Source organism: Misgurnus anguillicaudatus, chromosome 25 (genome assembly GCF_027580225.2).
Source record: "Misgurnus anguillicaudatus chromosome 25, ASM2758022v2, whole genome shotgun sequence".
Lineage (NCBI taxonomy): Eukaryota > Metazoa > Chordata > Actinopteri > Cypriniformes > Cobitidae > Misgurnus > Misgurnus anguillicaudatus.
The window spans coordinates 25920105-25941793 of NC_073361.2; the positions used below are offsets into that span (position 1 = coordinate 25920105).

At 37.5% G+C, this 21689-nt stretch overlaps 1 protein-coding gene across 8 annotated transcripts in view; it reads left to right on the plus strand.

Moving 5' to 3' along the window:
• Positions 1–21689, plus strand: part of ntng1a (netrin g1a) — a 193549-nt gene that overhangs the window by 95270 nt on the left and 76590 nt on the right. For all 8 annotated transcript variants that reach the window (XM_055182952.2, XM_073864243.1, XM_055182951.2 and 5 more), the window contains exon 4: positions 10017–10189. In XM_055182952.2, coding sequence (XP_055038927.2) covers positions 10017–10189 — 173 coding nt within the window. The remainder of the gene's footprint in view (positions 1–10016; positions 10190–21689) is intronic.

The window sequence follows — 21689 nt, forward strand, 5'->3', positions numbered from 1 at the left end:
TTCTTGTCAAAAATGACAATTGTTTCGCTAGACAAGACCCTTATGCCTCGTTTAGGATCATTTAGAGTCCTTTGAAACTCCTTTGAAACTGTAATTTTAAGTGGCATTAAAACTGTTACGTTTTGGTGTCCATTAAAGTCCATTAAAATAAGAAGAATCCTGGAATGTTTTCCTTTTTTTTCTCCACTGAAATTAAGTAAATTATCTGGACTAATCCTTTAAGTAAATCAAATCCTTTAGCAACATAGAGACAATTTAATCTAAATCTAATGAACATGGGCGTCGGAACCATTATATGTGGGTGGGACAAGACCCACTTTTTTTAGACCAGTGATATTGGACCCACTCCAACATTTCTCTCTAATTTAGTGCATATGTCTGTTCACTTGTCAAAGAGCGCCATCGGTCAAATCCACCCAAATTCCCTTAGAGGAATTCCCTAATAAATTAAACTCCATCCCGTCCGTTTTAGCTACAGCCTTGACTGTCACGCTTCTGCTTTCTCAAATTCATTCCACTTGCCTCATTTAGACTCCATACAATTTAAACTACTAAATTTTCTACTAAATATTCTGTTTTCAAAAATTTCACTACTTCCGCCGCAACACAACAAGGTAAACAAAGCTTTTAGGCTATAAAATCAATTTTTTAATTAAAAGCCACCAGAAAATGACATCTACTCCAGTAAATGCTTTGGACCTACCCAATTTTTTTTGGCTTCCGCCGCCCATGCTAATGAAAAACAAATGAATCTAATGAATAAACATTCTAGGGGTGTTTTCCTGAATAGGGCTTAAATCTAGTCCAAGACTAAAATGCTTGTTTAAGTTGTCCTAACTAAAATCAGCTTGCACTGACATAACTTAAAATATAACAGTTCCATTATTTTGTCTCAAGATGCACACCAGTAATGTTTTTTGTAAGGTATGTTTTTAAAAATGACTTAAATGTCCTGATAAAACTAAAGCCTATTGATCTAAACCCTGTCCGAAAAACCACCATGTAAGTTGCATTTGGCATATACATTTCCAAAAAAACGTAATTGTGACATTGTTAGTAGTGCACTTGCAGTATGCTTATTTCATACTATTGCTCAAGTAGTGTGAAACTTTCCATGTTGCTTGAAGCACAGCATTAGCACTTAATACCTCTTGGCTTCGGTTTGTCAGTATCTTCAGTGATTGACCCATAAACAATATAAATGTCTTGCAGAATACATTTACAATCTGCGATAGCCTGTGGCAGCTGCAAAACAGAAGTAGGATGACTCAATGTTAGCATTTTACATGATTCGCAGATGCATACTTGTAATTTAAGTTGCAATGTTTGGCTTCAGGGTCCAATTTAGCTCATGACAGCATGTAGCTAAAATTCTTATTAGCAAACGTGAAGCTGACAAGTGTGTGCCTACAGCCCTAGACACATCCACGGTCTTCTGTTTAGAGTACCGAATATCCATTAAACATCCGCAGAGGCCACTTGAATTGTCGTGTTTGTGGCTCATTAGCGGTTGAGTGAGAGGGTTAACATGGTTCAGGATTTTTTTCTGTTAGTATTGTGACATCTAGCTGGACCCAGAGGAGTCTGTCAATATCAAAACTTGTTGGTTTCACAGACGACTCTCCTGCTGGTCATCTTTGTCTCCCTGGGGAATTGAGTTATTCCTGAAACTAACTTTTCTCTGTCTATCAGGTCCATGCCGTTTAGCAAAAGGCAAGCTGTAGAGTTGTGTCTTTGAGATATTGCACACACTTCTCACTTCTCGCGCAGCTCTGCTGAGTAGTTGTCTGCGTTTGTCAGGAGGCAATGAGAGTCGGCACACAAGATCCCCCGTTTCATTTATCTTAAATGCAGAGTGAGGTACAACACTTGTCAGTCTATGAAATGCTGCTGCTTCCAACCAATCGCAATGAATTAAACTGAAGTCTACAGTCGATGGAGAAGTAAACACTTAACAGAGGAGGGAAAATTTGTGTCTGCCTAGATTGGTGCAGGGGGTCGATATGGCAAAGATAATAGATGTTTAAAGCAGCTCTCCTATTTACAAAGAAAATAGATGTTTAAAGCAGCTCTCCTATTTAAATGTTTAAAAAGCCAATGAGGCTATCAAAATACGCATAACACCTTGAATCCTCGACCTTTTTGATGAAATCTTTGGTGATACACTTTTGTCTGTCTGTGCTACTGAAGGTCCTTGTTGATAGAAAATGACATCCCGACAGAAAACCGAAAAAAAAAAACAATACATACACAATGGGACACTCCGGTATCTCTTACTGTGTGTCTACACAAGGTGAGCTCCGTTAAATAGCGGCACGTCTTGGACGGAGAGTTGAAATCAGACTTGACAATCGTTTCGCTAGATAAGACCCTTATGCCTCGTTTGGGATTGTTTATAGTCCTTTGAAACTCAGTTGAAAAAAACTGTTAAGTGTTGAGTTAAGTATTAAATGTTGGGTTCTATTAAAGTCCATTAAAATTAGAAAAATTCTGCAATGTTTTCTTCAAAAAACATAATTTCTTCTGGACTGAACAAAGAAAGACATCAACATTTTGAATGACATGGTGGTGAGTAAATTATCTGGATTTTTCTTTTAAGAAAATGGAATATTCCTTTAAGAAGATTCCAGAGAATCCATTTGTGTGTCAGATAATCCACTACTCTTTTTCTATCCACCTGTTTCTTGAACGCAGAAGTAAGTGAAGTGACGTGTTGCCTTTCTGGTCCGAGCCTTCAGTTTCAATAGCCAGCCGGTAGAAAACAGTGTAGTGGGAGCACGCATAAAACATGATTTAAACAATTAATATTTACTACACCTGCCATGTATGAACGAGTATGAGGATGAAATTAAGAAGTGGCTTGATATATGAAGATATATTCAATCATTTTGTGTAGTTGATCGGAGGTGAAGGGTCTTCAATGCCCAAATATAAAAGCACAGAGACATACCAGTATCTTTACAATGGGAAAGTCAGTCAAGTGTTTGTACATGGAATTTACCAAGACTTTGTATTTTTAACTTTTCAGGGGATGGTTTAAAATGTCACAACTGTCCCTCTGGTGTGAGGTTTTTTTAAACAGTAATTTTTGAATGCTCGTGAATGCTCATCCGAGGGCCGCTAATTCAAAATAAGTGAATCGAGTGTCATGTGTGTTGCTTGCGTTTTCAAAATATGTGTTTGTTGCGTCATGTAAACCATGTGTTTCACGTGTTTTGTCAAAATAAGTGCCTGCTGCACACGCGTCAAAACCGTTTATGATAAAAGAGACCCTCACGTTCACAAAATACACGCAAGACACTCCTTTACAGTAAACTCTGATTATTACGCATGAGATTATGCGAGTATCTGGCAAACGCGAGCTTGTCTTTTATCATAAATCCTTTACACGCATTTGCAGCAGGCACTTATTTAAGACAAAACACGTGATCCACACACGATCTCTCAAAGAGCAGAACACATATTTTGAAATTACGAACCACACACATGACGGGCTACATACATGTTGTGACGGACATCGCATTGAGTGCCCTCGAAAAAAAAGTCACCGGTTGCCACTGCATGCACCTAATATTTTTGTTGATTTACACAGTGGATTTTGTACGCTGACATGAACAAACTGTTATTTTAATGAGAGGTTTGACCTTGTTCTACATATTACTACAACACCTGCACATTTAATGAAATATAATTACTACTCTTAGGCTCACTCGCTGGCTACACTACGCTGTCTTAGCTTAGCTTGTTTCGGTTGGATCAGCATGCTTAGCCATGCATGTGTAAGCGTCATTTAGAGATAATTGCTAATAATTATTCACTGATAGGTTTGTAGAGCACAAGGCGGCACATGGACCAAGGCTTCTTTGCTGTCAGTTTTCTGACGTGATGAGAAAATGTGACACGGGGAAGATGGGCTTATTTTTCATGAGGTCAATTGAAAGATGGATCATTTAATAAAGGAGACTACTGATGTGTCTGTGCTTTCATTGTCAATCAGGCTTCTATTATTTTGGAGGTCACAGACTCTGCCTCAGGCTTTTATTTCTATAAAAGAAAGATAAATAAATCGCTATTATCAGCGTGTTGTGACTCCTGCATTTTAAGGAGGATTTTCAGCTTGTTAACCTTTTTGTAGAGTCAAAGCTCATTATTGAGAAAAATAGCTTTTGTTTTTATCTAGTCATAATAGACTTAATAATAATACATAAATAAATGATACATGATAGCATTTTATCAACTAATGCATATACATGCAAATATTGTGGAGGCATATAAAAAGCTCAGATGCAAAAGCCATTAAACACCACCTCCATCAAAAATTTGATAAGGATATTTTCCTAAATGAGAGCATAATTACGTATTACATGTTATTCAAATACTTTCACTTCAAATCTGCTTAATCTTAATCAGTGCCTAAACAGTTCCTTAATTTTCACCTTTTGAATTCTGACTTTCATCATTTGAAATGTTTTAGTGATGTACTAGTTTACTGGCTTGTCCAAAGAAGTGGATTTTTTTAGTAGTGGAGATTTTTGCATGCACAATGAAAATATGGTAAAATAGGGCATTTCAATTGTTTACTAATAACCTTTTCATTGCCATTAAACTTAAATTATTAAACCTAAACAAAAGAAACTTATAAAAGTAAAGTAAAGTAAAGTAAAGTAAAGTAAAGTAAAGTAAAGTAAAGTAAAGTAAAGTAAAGTAAAGTAAAGTAAAGTAAAATAAAATAATTGAATTGAATTGAATTGAATTGAATTGAATTGAATTGAATTGAATTGAATTGAATTGAATTGAATTGAATTGAATTGAATTGGGACAACACATTTAGTGAATCTCAGAATCCACCCATCTTTGTGTTATTATTGAAACAACACATTTTGTGTTACTTTTAACACAACTTGTGTTATATTTTAACACAAAATCACCACAAAATAGTTGACCCTATTTTAACAGTCTAAGCGCATTGTCTAAAGCGCACGGCGCACGGCGCACGGTCTTAATGGGCGTGTCCGATGCCACTTTTGCTAATTTAACGACTGGAAAAATGGTTTGTGCGCCGAGCGCACGGTCGAAAAGGCTTGTTCATATTTTCCTAATGAGTAATGGGTGTGTTTTGGGCGTAAAGTGCAATGAACCAATAAGAGTCTTATCTCTCATCCTCTTTAAAAGCCAGTTGCGCTGGTGCTATGTCTAATCCCTATTTAGATGATGGACTTTGTAAACTGAAAAACTAAGTGGAGAAAGAAGACCCCCAGTTTAAGAATAATGTTAAAAAATGTGTTGTTTTAATTTTTATTGAAATTTAATTTTTTTTATTAAAACCTTTAAAAGACATTTTCTTTCAGTCATAGAAATACAAATAGCAGGCTTTTAATTGCTGTAAATGTATTGATATCCTACATAATCATTGTAATCTCATAAAATAATTTGCAAATATGCAAGAAAATGTTTGTACTCTAAAAATACTCTAAAAGCAGAGATAAAGAATTTACATTTATGTCCAAGAGACTCAATAATAATATTTTACATTCAATCCTTTAATCTTTCATATTTTAAAGTGTGTTTTTTGCTGCTGCGCATTCATGTATGTGATAAGCAAACCCGCGTTGTCGTCCCAATTATAGGCGCATAATTTACTGCACTCTTTAAAAAACAAAAATTATAAACATAAAACAGGTTTTTGTTGGTTAATAGTCTATTTTAGTTGCCTCAAAATAGCAACGTGCCAACAATGTGCTTGAACACACCTCGTTTTCAGACCAGAACGCCCCTGGGCGCAAAAGTGGGCGCAAATGCGTTTGCTATTTAAACAACATGGCGCTAAACGTAAAAATGATAATTGCGCAGGGTTGAAACTAGCAAAAGACACTTGCATCACGCTGCATTGCGCCGAGTGTACGATAGAGTCCACAATGTGTTTAAAGCTTAACGCACAAAGATGTGTAAATCCTTTCTAAGAGTGTACAAGAAAACAAGACGCACTTAGAGGGTTTTGCCCCTGAACTCTTCATATATAGTCAGTATCAAATAATGTCATTTTCATTTGAGGTGTTTTTTACACGTTTAAATTTTACCATTTTAATTACAGTTTTAACCCTCAGAACAGAGCAGTGATTGTTCATATGTTGTGCCTCCCCTTAATTGAAGATAGACAGTTTCTATGGTAGAGCCCAGGAGAGCAGCTTTGGCATTAAGGTCTAATTAAATACATGTTTTACTGTGCTTCTCCTTGAGGCAACCATTGCGCCTCGTCTCCCCCCGTGACCAGACTGGAACGAGAATGTTTCGTTTCTTTTAGCAATGCTACCATGCCGACGGCAAGAAGCCCAGCGGGCTCTCGCTGTGTCCCCTTCATTACATCAGCAGCCCCGCTCCGCCTCGTATCAACACCATGATTAAAATGTTGCTGGTGATAAGAGGATATGAAGGTCAAGCTGCAAAAACTGTGGCGTGGAATCTTAAGACCTCTAGCTGAACCGAGCTTGAGGGTCTCATCAGGATGCCAAGCGTGCCGGAAACCTCTTGCATGTCGGCGGCGGTCGCCGTTCTGGCCTTGTTAGTGAAGCTGGGAGCTATTTCTGACAATGCATAGCTAGCTCCAGTACCCCATTGGCCACTGGAAATGTAGCGTGTGATTGTAAAACAACCCATTTTTATGGTTTTTACTCCTGCGTAGTTTTAATATGTCTCACAAGTCTATTACTCGCTGTTTATGTGCAGTTTAATGACCCGCCATAATATCAATGACTAATTTGCATCATATGTCATTATTCAGCATGAGCCTTTATGTGCGCAAGCTTGCTGACATTTCGCAGAAGCAACAGATTCATGCTTGGTTGACAGGTGCCAGTTTTAAAGAGGATCTCCTTCTAGACATCTAATAGGATCTTGAGATTTGACATGCCCTTCTGCTAAATTAAATATATGTAAAAAAAACTTTAAAGATAATGAGATGCAAATCAGGGTGTCTGGAGAATAATGCCCTCTCATTTATTCTGCCCATGTTTACCTGCAGCGACCAAGTAGTCATTTGTCACTTCGAAACGTGATTCGGTGCATCACATTTATCAGCCCCTGCACGCATATCTCTTCGGACACAACACTTTAATGGTTTTAATAATGCTTCTCCATGCTCACGCAGAGCAGACCGTACACATGTGTGAGAAAGAGAGACGGCAGACATCAAGAGCCCGGTTATGCCCATAATCCGTGCGGAGTCGTAGCCTGGAATGCGGTAGATCAAAGACGAGCGACTGATTTACACCTCTTGATTTCCCGCAGTGTCACTTTAATCTGTCAGGATGATGGTGGGCAACTTTAAAGAAATAGTTCACATGTTTTTCTACTGTGGACTTTCTGGTGTTTAAAAGTTAAACTTTTCTATTTTTATATGTGAACTTCTGGTACTTTAATACATTCATGACATGACAAACCATTCTGTATATTAAGTTGAAATGCATTTTCTGTCTCTTTTATTTTTGATATCATTTTTGTACTCTTATTTGAAGTTTTTGTCATTTTTTTGTAATATTAATTTACCTTTTTAATTATAGATCGAGCATTACATCTGTTTTAGTGTATCCATAAAGACGTCTCACATAGTTATATTCATACAAGGCTAGTGTAATATTTTTTAAATCTTATCCTCGTTCAAAAATGTTGAAGTTATAATAACAGTAAATGTTGATTTGACCTGTTTATGAGCCTTTTTTAAACTGACCACCTTAAAGTTGTTCTTTTGTTTCACTATATTTGTAAGGATATATAGACGGTTTCATCGGACGCACGTGCGCTTACGCGATACACGTCTGGATCTGAACTTTACTTCCGGTTTAGTTTTTTTAATGGTCTGACTGCTAAACTGATCTCCTGAACAAATGTTCTCCTAGGTAATCTATGTGTTGTTTTTTTGCTTGTTATAAAAATAAACTATGTTTAAAGAACTTTGTTGTTATTTATTCTTAGCGGAGTTTACCGGAAGTTACGTTCGGACCACGAAAGGCGCTTGTTTATGTTGTTACTGCTGAAACCGTCTATAATGGCCCTATTTGGTAGCAAAACACGTTTATAGCATAATAAACATGTCATTATACACTATTTATGTCCTCGTAAACCACATAAACCAACCCACACAGACACACACACACACACATACTGTATACACTGTAAAAATAATGCAACATGAAGTTAAAACAATTTGGTTTTGCAAGTCAATTCAACCTGCTATTTTAAGTTTTGACCTGTGATAAGTTAACATAACTTATAAAAACAAGTGGAATTTTTGTTTTAAGTTAAAGTAACATAAAAATCAGAGGCGGACACTACTTGAGTGTTTTAAGTAAATTTTCCAAGCATCTGTGCTTTATCAGAGTGTTTGTCTTGGGAAAAAAATGACTTTACTAAAAATGTTCACTACATTCTAAAGCATAGAATCATACTGTGTATTCCTTTTATATTGCATAAAAAAATTATTTAATACCTATTTACATAAACTAGACATTTAATGTACTTAAATATTAAATATAAATCAAAAACTTGAAATTATAAAATGTAGTGGAGTAAAAAGTATTTTCCAAAGAAAAACACTGATAAAATACGAATACTTAAAGATTTACATTTACGTAGAAAGTTAAAATACTTAGTGTCCGCCTCTGATAAAAATATATGTTCACTGAAAAAAATTATTCATTGAATTTAATCAATTTTTTAAGGTAAGTGGTTGTAATCAATTTATTTAAGCTACATTTAAACAAAATTTTTAAATTGATTACAACCACTTACCTTAAAAAAATTGATTAAATTCAATGAATCATTTTTTTCAGTGTTGATTTGACAAAAATGCTGCATTTTTTACAGTGTACATTTTTACTACATACAGTAAAAAATATTTAAAAAAGGAAATACCGTAGTTTTCTGTTGTTTTCATATACAATGCCAACCCAAACAGAAACCTTTTGCATACATATTGTTTTTGCAAATGTGTATTCTAGATGTTCCCAAAGGAAATTTTGTCATATTAAGGTCACTTCTAGAGACAAATCTGCACCTCGAGTATAAATATGTACGCACGCAAACACACACACACACACACACACACACACACACACACACACACACACACACACACACACACACACACACACATAAACACAAGTGTAAGTCAAGGTGCTTTATTCAGACTGGAAAACAGTTTCACATAACACCATTACAATTTCTGTACGTCACAACTACATCTGTGCAACCCAATCCATCTTTTGCCTTTTTGCATACAGAATCAATTTGTGTGCTCAGAGAGCGAACTGTGAATGCAAGCCTGTCTGTCTTGTGTTGATGTGAGACAAATGCTTGCTAGCCAAAGTGAATGAATTATCAAATAAAAAGGAAACATTTAAAGCACTCTTGTCATAAATGAGTAAACATTTAGGTGCATTGGTGTTTATTGTTGTTTATATAGATAAAGTATATACTAGATAAATATATTTTATCTAAGAGAATGGTCTTACTGGAATTGTACATTGTAGTTTTTGTAGTACCTTGCATAATTTCATTATTTCATTAAACTAACTATATTCACTTACAGCCACATTACTGTACACACTGATATGGGTATGCACAATATGTCCTCAGTTGTTTTTGTCTATAGATTATTCAGCGTTTCTATGTCTCATTGAAAGTGTGACCTGTCTGTAATTATTCCATCTCCAGTGGGACAATTATATATAACCCATCTTTCGAGAGGGGATAAAAACAGAATAAACCGAGAAAAATAATGATGTGGATTTTGCTAAATCCTTGACACACTGTGCAAGGTTTTGAAGTCACTTTCCGAAAGCTTTTCAGAATACCGCCACATGCAGATGCACATTTCCTTGGATGCAAATGATTTACAAGGTCACTCTCGTCTCTAAGTGCTGGTTCCAATTTTTCCCCTCTCTCGGGTGTAATTGAACTTCGCAATTGAAAATCCAAAGGGCAGATGTTTTATTTCCTCTTTTTCTCTTTCACCGTGACAGGTGCAAGTGCAACCTTCACGCCAACAGCTGTGTCTTTGACAAAGAGAAACTGACTTGCGAGTGCGAGCACAACACCACGGGGCCCGACTGCGGCCGCTGTAAGAGGAATTATCAGGCCAGGGCTTGGAGCGCTGGATCCTATCTTCCTATCCCCAAGGGCACAGCAAATATCTGTGAGTACACACACACACACATACACACACACTCCTATTCCACTTACCGGAAAGAACAATACAGGCTTTATGTGAGGATAACAAGGCACAGATCCTTTTTCTGACCATAAACCATCTTTCTTGCTGCTGTCCTACCTTTCACAATGCGCTTATGGTGTCTTTTCAAAAGCCATTACCCTACTTCCACTTAAAATAAGGTCCTCAATGGTATTCTGTCACGGAGCATTCACGTTCACTTCTAAACTTTAAGAAGACAGTATTAGTTTTTACCTGATTATAGGTTTTATTCAATTATAAGTATTGTACAGTAAAGATTTTTGGTTGCACAGTGCTTCTCCTTTGCATTTTGTCCAACACAAATTATATATTCAATTGCAATTTCTTCAAACACTTTTTAAACACTAGCCTACTATGCTTTAACTGTGGTTTTTAGTATGTTTAAATTGCTATGTAATGTAATTTGTATATGTAAACATTTCTTAAATCAAATACAAACATTTTCATCTTCATGTTTTCCATTAAACCGATTTGTGACCCTGCCTGCATGTGAAAATCCACCTAAAGTCATTTAGACAGTGTAAAGAACACACTTTGAAAATATAACCTTGATATCTTGTGACAGATTAAGGTCATGTCAAGAATTGAAATTTTGAGACTTTAGCCTGGATTTCACAGACAGGGTCACATACAGTATGATATTCACATAACTACTGCAACTAGCGATTATTTTCATAATTGATTAATAGGGCGATTATTTTTTCATTGATCTGATTTAAATTTATTCGATTTTTCACTTATTATAGATAAATAAGGTACTAGATTAGGGTTTCATGTGTAGAAGTGTACTTTAAAAAGGGCAAGCGTTTCGCTAATATAATCTTTTAAATTTTTCTATTTTAAAGGGAACATTTTACAAGACTTTTTAAAGATGTGAAAGAAACCTCTGGTGTCCCCGGAGTATGCATGTGAAGTTTTATCTCAAAATATTATTTAGATAATTTATTATAACATGTTATACCATGGGTCTGTTGAATGCTGCATTCTGATTGGCTGAGAAATGTTCTATGGGTGTTGATTATTTTTCTGTAAACCGCACACCTATCTTTTCAAATGTCTTAAAAATAGGCACCAGAGCAATGTTTGTGGTAACCGTGGTATAAGCGGAATAATTGACTCCGGTCCCTTGAACTATTTGAAAACAATGCACACCTGTGGTGTAACAGCACTCCGCTTCGCGTCGTGCCGCATTACCACCTTGGTGTGCATCATTTTCCTACAATCCAATGGCCCGTCGTCAATTATTCCTTACTTAAAATTGCCTCTTTGTAGGTGTGAGCAAAACATTTCTATTTTTGTGTGTGTCCTTTTTAAATGCAAATGAGCTGATCTCTGCACAAAATGACAGTCCCGTGGTTGGATAGTACAGAATAAGGGGCCATATTGTCCCCTTCTGACATCACAAGGGGAGCCAAATTTCAATTAACTATTTTTTTTACATGCTTGAAGAGAATGGGCTACCAAAACTAAGTTACTGTGTTTTTCTTTTTCACATTTTCTAGGTTGATAAAAGCACTAGGGACCCAATTATAGCACTTAAACGTGGAAAAACTCAGATTTTCATGATATGTCCCCTTTAAGCCTTAAATAAAACAAATTGTGCAGCTTTTAATAGTAAAACATCTTTAAATGTAAAATATTATGAACTTAAAGTCTTCAGGGATGTGCTGGTAAAAATTTTTGCTACAGATTAATAAACTGATTTTAATCTTTAATTTTAGACCTTGATGAGAATTTGTTAATAACAAAATAAGTAAGCCATACAGTATTACTTTAAACCAGATGCTTATTTTGTGGTTTATTACTATTCTTATGAAAACACAATTAAACAACAATTAAACAAATACAAACTCACTTATATTAAAGGACGAAATGAAACCTTTATTATCCAGTGTTCTTTTGCGCTTTTGCTTTTGTCAGTGTCCTGTCAGGGTTGCCAGATCCACGTTACAAAACCAATTCAATTCAATTTTATTTATATAGCGCTTTTCACAATTGGTAATTGTTTCAAAGCAGCTTTACATTAATAGAAGCAGGGGACAACACAGAAAAATCGACAGACAATATAAGTAGCAAAATACAGCGGCTTTATATAAACTTCACAAGCGAGCGTATTAATAATGTAATGTATAGAAGAGAGTGCTTAAGCCAATGTCGGCTGACTCCCCGGGGTTGAAATAAACCCCTAGGAGAAAAAAACTTCTGACTTTTTTAAACCTAGGAGGAAAAAAGTCCTAGGAGGGAAAAAACCTTGGGAGGTATATATATCGACTGTATATATATATATTTATATGCCATGTAAACGGATAAGGAGATTAAACGGGTTCCATCGGTGGTCGTTGGTCAGGCATCCGCTGGGCATCACGTTGAAGGACGACCACCCCAATGGTCATTCAAAATATGTCCAAAAGCAATCCAATGACTATTCACATCCCAAATACCAGCAACTAAGGATCCAAATCCTTCCATCTCTAACCCATCTCATGCTATATAAAAAAGCAGCACCTGACTTTAATTATAAGCGCACAGCTTGCACTGTATGAAGCGGACACGTGTCCAAAGGTGGTGCGGGAGCATGTGATGTCACAGAGCAATTAATGGTTTGTCGATAATTATCGATTTTACCGATTATTTATTACAGCTCTATATAACATTAACATAGATTTTAAAAGTACTTTATATGCATAAACATAAAGACATGCTATAACCCAAGACCCTGTCTTAAAGAAATGCAACTTTTTTGCCCTTCAGTAATATTTGATCCTTCAGAAATATGGATGACCTTTCTATCCAAAATAAACGGTCATGTACGTCAAATGTTAAAACTTGAACAGAAGGACAGTTAGCCTTTAGAAAACCCGCCTGGGGACTACACCACTGTTGAAGTTTAATTTAAATGACAGAAGATAGATTCTATCCAACACACTGAATGTTTGCCTAGAAAAATAGGATTTTTGGGATCAAAGCAATACTACATATCAGAGATACGGCCTGAGCATGCATATCACAAAACATTCACACAAACTCTCTTTGTATGCCAAAACTATAATAGTGTAACTTTCTTCTCTCTTTCGTCGGAGGCAGGTTGGAGTGCGTGTGCACGTGTGTGAGTGTGCATGAATGGAGCGACGTATAATATGCCTCCTGGCAGCAGTTGTACCTCATGACTCACTAGGAGCCGGTAGAGTGTTTTGAAGGAGTGAGATTGACAGGACATTATTAAAAAAAACACCCCAGACTTTGAGCCCAGTATAAAAGACGACCTCACCGTAAAGTCCATTATTATAGTCCTGTGTGGTGAGGGCGAGAAATCCATAATTTAATAATGCTGTAAAAGGCAGGCTCGTAGTTTATTCCCCGTAGATTAAAAATAATTGGATTAAACAATAACAATATTTCAGGCAAAGAAACACAATTTGTCATTTTAAAGCCAATTGTAGCTGATTTGACAAAACTGATTTTACTATGCTTGACACAACCACCATACGACTTGGTAATTAGAGAATAGTAAGCAATTTTGGAGAGTTACAACTGTAATAAAACACAATTAAATCTCTTTTCTGTTTTTGATATGTTTTGTTCACTCCTAAACATAAAGGTACTTTTTCAGGTTTAAAAAGGTTCATAAAACTATAAAAGGAAGAAAAAAGAACACTTTAAACCAGTAGTTCTCAAACTTTTCAGCATGCGGCCCTCCTTATGTACGGTGCATCCCTTGATGCCCCCCCAAAAAATGTTTAGGACATAAAACATTCCAAAACTTGTAATGATGTTGGTTAGTAGCCTTATTCTTCTGAGGTTAAATTACACAGAATTTATGATAACTTGATGTATTTTATAAAATGTGATTAAACCATCTCAGGGCCCCCCATGGGGCCACAGCCCCCAGTTTAAGAACCACTGCTTTAAACACCGTATTATACGAATCTGCATTTTGTCCAATGAGGTAAATTATTCAAATAAATGTGCTACGTAAGGGTCTTTACAGTGATGCCAAAGAAGAACCATTTTTGATTCCCAAAATAACCATTTTTGTCAAGATTCTTAAAGGCGGGGTGCACGATCTCTGAAAGCCAATGTTGACATTTGAAATCACCTAAACAAACACACCCCTTCCCTTAATAGAATCTGGACTTTCTTTTGATAGACCCACCCCACACATACGCAACCCAGGCAACGATGTTGGTTAGTAGACACGCACCTTACTGCTGATTGGCTACAAGTGTGTTTTGGTACTCGCTCAAACTGGATTTGCCAAGTGGTTGATGTCTTCAGGGGAACATATTGTGTTGACCCAAGGACAACATTTTTCTAAATAAAACCTAAACCCACCCCAAACCCCAACCCTAACCCTAACCATAACCAAACACTAAAATCAGAGGGACATTATAAGTGAAACAAAACTAGTGCGAACTAGTGAACAAAAGTAGTTTTCGCTTTATCCTGACATAATCCAAATCCAAAATATTATGACGTAATTTCCTCTCCCAAATATTTAGTGTATTTTGAAGTGGACTGCTGATGTATGAGCTGGGGTCTTCACCGTCACCACAAGTGTAAAAATTGCCCGTGATGGACTAAATAAATAAATAAAGTTGGACGTTGTTTGTGAATTTAGGGATCACCTCTAAAGTTATAATGTACACATTTTTTTCTTCAATAGCATTTAACAGTTTATTTTAATAAATATCTATAACAAAAATCTGTGCGTTATAGCTGGCAACCACATGAACACTGTACAGTTGGTTTTCTGACTGTTTGTTGACTGTAAGTCATTTAATTTAGGTGCTGGAAACGTGTATATCCCTAAATTCACTATCAAATTGTCAATTGTCTGTTTTGATGAACGAATTCCTGATCCAATTTAAAATCCAAATTGTTCATCCATGCTAATTCCGCTAAATATGCTTTTGCTGTCTACAAACAAAAAACCTGTTCTATCAAGTACACTTAAGCTTTAATCACATCACAAGAATACAACTTTTGTTATGTCGAGATCACGAGAAAACAACTTTTGTTATCTCAAGATCATGAGAAAATTAAGTCGAGATCACGAGAAATAAAGTTGTGATCACGAGAAAACAAGCAAGCAAAAATAATAATAGTACACGACTTCTCTCGGCTTCTGTATTTTTGTGAAACAGAAATATATGTTAAAAGTTTTTTTGTGGAACCATACAGTAAGTGTTTTTTTTTCATGGCATTGTGTGGCACCTTTATTTTTAGGGAAACAAGATGGAAGAGGTTTTTTGAGTGATGTACTGTCACCTCTTTTGTACAATGTCAGTAAAGAGTGGTGTGGTTAGCCTTAGCGGGTCAGACAAAATGAAAAAGAGAAGTAGGTATCACTCCCCATCGAAGCATGCTCAGCTATCTGGGTATAGTGGCTAGATCCCCGCTTCACATTGAAACGGCGAGTCGGAGAGCGATCAGTTGGAGAATTAGCCCTGACAGACCATTTCTGCTATCGGGTTGAGGGGAAGCGATGAGGGCGCCCCCATTTTCTCCTCCCTGGAAAAGGCAGCAACAGAAATCAGACACAATGTTTTGCCCTGTGCTGATCTGAATCTAAAACGCCTTCTTAAACTTGACTAATGTTTGTGTGTTTTATGGGTTGTCAGAATGATGTAGGGTTTCTTGATGCCGAGTCACAACAAGGTCTGATCTGCACCGCGCCTGCTGTTTTTCAAAAGCAACGACTGTAGGCCGTTCGGTGTGGTTCGTGAGTATAAAAACAGAAGATTACTAATCTGACAGAAGGATTAGCAAGCGACGCTAATTGTTTTCCACCCACTCTCTCCGCTGTGGTCCGAGACATTGGGCTTCTTTACAGACTAATTCCTCTTGTCCTAGAAGGATTAAACGGTGCAAATGAATCTTCAGATCAAACCGGTCTAGCTTTGTAAATTACTCTCGATCAAAGCACTTAAACCGAGATGTGTCCCGACACCGTTTCAGTAAAGGTTTTTATCGCTCCTCATTGACCTCAACGTCAGTCCACGAGGATAAAAGCTGAACATGATATACGCTTTTATGCGACTTATTGATTTTACAGCTTTTTAACATTTAATTATTCCGATACAAAACTCCACTCAGCAAACAACACAGGAGCCATGAATATCACGCTCGAGCGAGATCCACCGGGGGAGAGGATTCATAATACCTCATTTACTTCCGTTCAGCCTAGCTAGGTAAGACAGCCCGACACATCTGGTGACGACAGTCGCAATGAGAGTAAATTATTATCAGCGGTGCCATAGTGTACGACTGATGGCTGATTTAGTTTTTTTTTTAATTAGTGTACATAAGTATAGCGCTGCCAGATGTCAGTGTGGTTCCCTGCCATCGTTCGGCGTCCTTGAATCAAACGGTTCGTTCCTGGGCTGAAACTACAACAGCTGTGCGCTTCCTAACTTCACTCTTCCTCCACCTGCCATTGTCAGACATGCAAACTCATACCTCCTTATATAAGAGAGAGCTGTCCTATGAATATTCCCGTTTTGGGGGCTGCTCAGCCGAAGATGCTTAGCTTTCTTGCTTTGTAACACGAACAATGTTGAAGTGTAATTAAAAGTGTCCTCAATCCCTGTTTCAGGGCTGTATGAATGTTCTAATTAGTGCTATCTGAAGGGCCAGGTGGCCATATTGTCTTCTCCCAGAAGAGGAGAGTTATTTGTACCATTTGTGTTATCTAATTATTCATTTTAACATCTCCACCCTGACTGGATGTAGTCCACAACCCCCATCTTGACTCTCGTATAGTGTCATTTCCAAAACCATATTATTCCCTCTATCTCTCTCTCTCTCTTTCTTTCTTTGTTTTGTGTTATGTTCTCCTTTTCCTCCCTTGAGACCTGGTTTGTTTACTCTGTCTTTTCCACATCTCTTTCCGTGCTGCCGCATCGGTAATCTCTCTTTCAAATATTTGTTTCTTCCATCACAGGATTTTCCGCCGTGTGACACATTCCTGGAATCTTAACTGTGACTTACTGCAGATACTTTTTATACTATCTTACATACAAATCTATTCACTATGCCCTGCAAGACATTCAAACACCAGGCCTGTTTTTGTAGCAGATGCTGAATCACACAACTTGCTCGGCCAATCATCACATTTCCTTCCGTTTTGAGCCTTGCGCTTGTCACGGCTCACGTCCGGGTAGAAATTGAATGATGGATAGCCAGGAGATGTAAGTGGCCAGGGAAAGTAATTACCAACTTTGCCTAGGGTAGAAATTCGGTTAGATAAGCTTTACCGGAATGTCCAGGTGGACGGAAAAAGCAAACAGATGAGACTCCGTGAAGGTCAGGATGTTATTTTACCAGAACAACAATAATGAGGCCAGCAGCGATTTGAACCAGCTGCGTTTTCAAAGACAATGGCACTATAACATGAAATCACAGGTTTCGTTGGCTTCGAAAGTGGGTGGTTAAGAAACAGATTGGCTTTAAATGGGAATAAAGGGAAGCCGTCACAATTTTCGTGCCGTCCGGTGGGAATCCCTCAAGCTGGATGACTTGGCAGGCGAGTGAGTGTGTTATGTAGGGCAGGACAGATCTGGTATCTTGCCCAGGTTGGGTTAATTACGTCCCGTCAACCTCTGGGAGGAAGCCTGAAAAATTAACTGTCAGTATAACATGTGTTTAGGTGTGTGGGGGTGGATTTTTTCTTCCCAAGAGCCTTTCTATTCTTTATCATTCTGTGCAGGTTCATACAACACTGTAGGTGTGTTTTCGACAATATAATTGCTTAATTATGAGAAAGGGATCTTATTAATGTATAGAAAAGTGTTTTTACACGTGTCAAGAATGTATTCGTTTTAAAAATGGAAAGAATATGTCTGTGGATTGGATATTTATTATTCATACAGCAGTGTTTCAGAGTAAAAAGTGACAAGCGAACCATATTAAACCAGATGTTAACAGGTACAGCAACAAAAGCACAGAATGTAATTGGAAAAGCATATAAATACATTTAGCGGCAGATCTCTGTCAATGTCTGTGTTTGCACACACACACCATTGCACATTATCAGTTGATCTCCGAGACGGAGTGACCCCAGAGTGCAGAAGTTCAGATGGTAAAAATCAATGGCGTGTGCAATAAACATAAGCAGCCTAATGCGTTTCAGCATCAGGCTTCACAATTCGATTCACGTAATGGAGAGTTGCAGCAGGTGAAGAGGCTTGGAAACCACTGTGATTGAAAGTTAATCTAATGACATGACACATGATATTTCGCGTCCGTCTCAAGGCGGACAACTGTCCAGAAGAGACGCATAAATAAATAAATTAAACCCGAGGTTGTATTGCACTTACATGAATTGTGAGGATGAATACAAACACATATACTAAAAGCCTGCCTGTATTTAGAGACAATACAATGGAGAGTGTGTTACATAGAGTGGTGCTGTATTACATTGTGGATGCCATTTTTTACATTAATAGTACATAAATATGTAAAATGCACCAGTATTGGCTAATTTTCATGCACAGTCCCTTTTTAATGCACACACATTTATATGTACACACAAAAGTTTTGGGACACATGCCTTTACTTCATATGCACATGAACCTGAATGAAATCCCATTCTTAATCCATAGGGTTTAATATGGAGTTGGCCCACCCTTTGCAGCTACAACAGCTTCTTGGAAGACTTTCTACAAGGTTTGGGAGTGTGTTTATGGGAATTTTGATAATTCTTCAGGTCAGACACTAATGTTGGACGAGAAGGCCTTGCTTGTAGTCTCCGCTCTAATTCATCCCAAAGATGTTGGGTTGGGTTGAAGTCAGGACTCTGTGTGGGCCAGTCAATGCACCAAACTCGCTCATCCATGTCTTGATGAACCTTGCTTTGGTGCACAGTCATGTTGGAACAGGAGGGGGACATTCCCAAACTGTTCCCACAAAGTTGGGAGCATAAAATTGTCCAAAATGTCTTGGTATGATGAAGCATTAAGAGTTCCTTTCACTGGAAGTGATTGGAACACCTGAATGCAATGATTTGGAGGGGTGTCCCAAAACTTTTGGCAGTTTAGTGTATGTTTCTGCAAAGTCAGCTGTGGTACTTGTATGAATCTTATCCAGATTCCAGATTCGTAAGTAAACGCATCACTATTGCTTTTGCTCATAATAAAACTTCAGTGTACTGATTGCATTATGGATTAAAATCATGTGGCTTGTCGAACAGAGTTGGTGATCAGCTTTGGGTCCAAAAAACATCCCATGCTTTTAGAGTGAACAAGGCACCTAAGTCATCTGTAAAGACTAGAATAAACAGACTTGGGTATGGGCTCCTTAAACAAAATACAATAAACCAGGACACGTAAGGTGCTGGCAAGCATATACAGCACTTGCAGTATACAGTAATAGCACTGTGCCAGCAAAGTTTGCATAGACAAGCACCACTTACATTCTCAGTAAAATATATCCAATTTAGTGCTGTTGCTTTAATGCTGTCACTTGGCATATAGATGTTTTACCAGTACATAAGTTATACTTTAAAGTAGTTTAAAACACTTTGGTTTAAAGTGCACCTATTTCATTGCTAAAAAACAGAGTTATTGAGTATAATACAATGTGAATGCATGGTTTATGGTTAAAAAAAAACACATACCGTACATGTTTTTAGCTCCAGATATCCTGCCTTCATTAAACGCATTGATTTTATAAAAAACTCATCGATCTGAAAAGCGTTGTGTCCCTGATCTGAATCTGTACGTTGTGATTGGCCTGAATACCTTTGACATCAATCGTTTACTTTGGGGTTTGTCCCTTTTGCATATTGTTAACATGTACTTATACACATTTATGCTGCGTTCACACCAGCTGCAGTAGAGGCGTCAAGCGCGAGTGATTTCAATGTTAAGTCAATATAAAGACGCGTTGACACGCGTCTGGAGGTTTCGCGGCACGAATGAGGCGTTTAGCGCGGGAAACGCGCAAGTTGAAAAATCTCAACTTTGGCGGAAAAACGTGTCGCGTTAACCAATCAGGAGCTGGCTCTAGTAGTGACGTAATTACAGGAAGCGACCGCAGTCGCAGAAGCCCCTCCCATGTCGCAAATTTCAGTGTAAATGTCTAGAGACTAGAATTTCATGCATGGCTTTCACGCAAAAATGACACGAGTAGACTCAAAATGTTTAAGCGTCCAACTATGTCCAGTATAAGCGAATTTGACGTCTGGTGTGAACCCACAGTTACACACCAAAGAAAATGTAAAATCGTGAATCAGACGATAGTTGCTCTTTAATACACCATGAAATGCATCCCATAGTTGGGTATATTATGTAAAAACCCAGCTGCTGGGATGTTTTAAGTCATGGTTGTGTCAAAAATGGACATTCAATTCTAGGTTAATTTAATGCAATGAAGAATGTGTTGAATTAATGACACACTTTGAAGTTGACACATTAGATTATTAAGTCTGGACACAATGTTAGATTTTATACCTTTATTCTCTTCGTATCTCAATCTTCACACATGTTCGTTGGAGGTGCCTGCAGCCTTTATTCTCCCAGTCATTTCTGAGCCCTCCTTCCAAAAGGTCATAAATTTGGCTCTTAACTGTCCATGTGAAGCAGAGATCAGGGGAGAGATTAGATACTGCACACTAGATCGATGGCACATGGCAGGGCTGTGAGTTCAAATCCCTTTCTGTCACCAGAGCATTATGTCCGAGAGCCCTTCAGCATTCTGAGGAAATCCTCCATTCACAGATCTCCAATTGGTTTAAGTACATTGACTGATTGATCCTTCATGCCACAGATCGGTACATCACCTAGGAATATGCTAGTAGAATATCAGAACAAAACTGAGCCTAGTTTATATAAAAGCATTTGCTATGTGCTATGTTAAAAATACTACAATTTTGAGAATGAAGTCAGCACACAGCTAGCGTTGGTTCAAAAATTGACAAGCCCTGCCCGTTGGGTTAAATTAACCCAGAAAATGTTTATATTTGACTAGTGATGTAGTACTCGAGTCCGGTCTCGGACTCGTCTTGGACTTGTTCCTTCAAAGACTCTGTCTTGACTCGGTCTCGGACCACAGTGGGAGGAGAAGGACTCAATGTTTTGGCCGAGTCTTCGAGACCAACGCATTTTTTTTGTTCATATAAAAAACACACAACACATAACAATAGTAATAAAATACAATGTTGTCGGGCATTATTTGATAATGACATCCCATGGTGCAATGCAAAGATACTGCCATCAGAGCCGTTTCTTTATCTCTAGAAAAATATGCAGAAGATGATGCATGTGGTAGGGATTTTTTTTTTAATGAATGTAAATGCATAGTCTATATTAAGACGTTAAGACTGCTTCTCTAAACAATTTCCAATCTAGCTTAGTCTGTAGGCCTAACTGTTGGTTATTAAATGGGGTGATATTAAATTATGAATATGAAAACTGACATGTTTTTTATGTTCTTGGTCTCGACT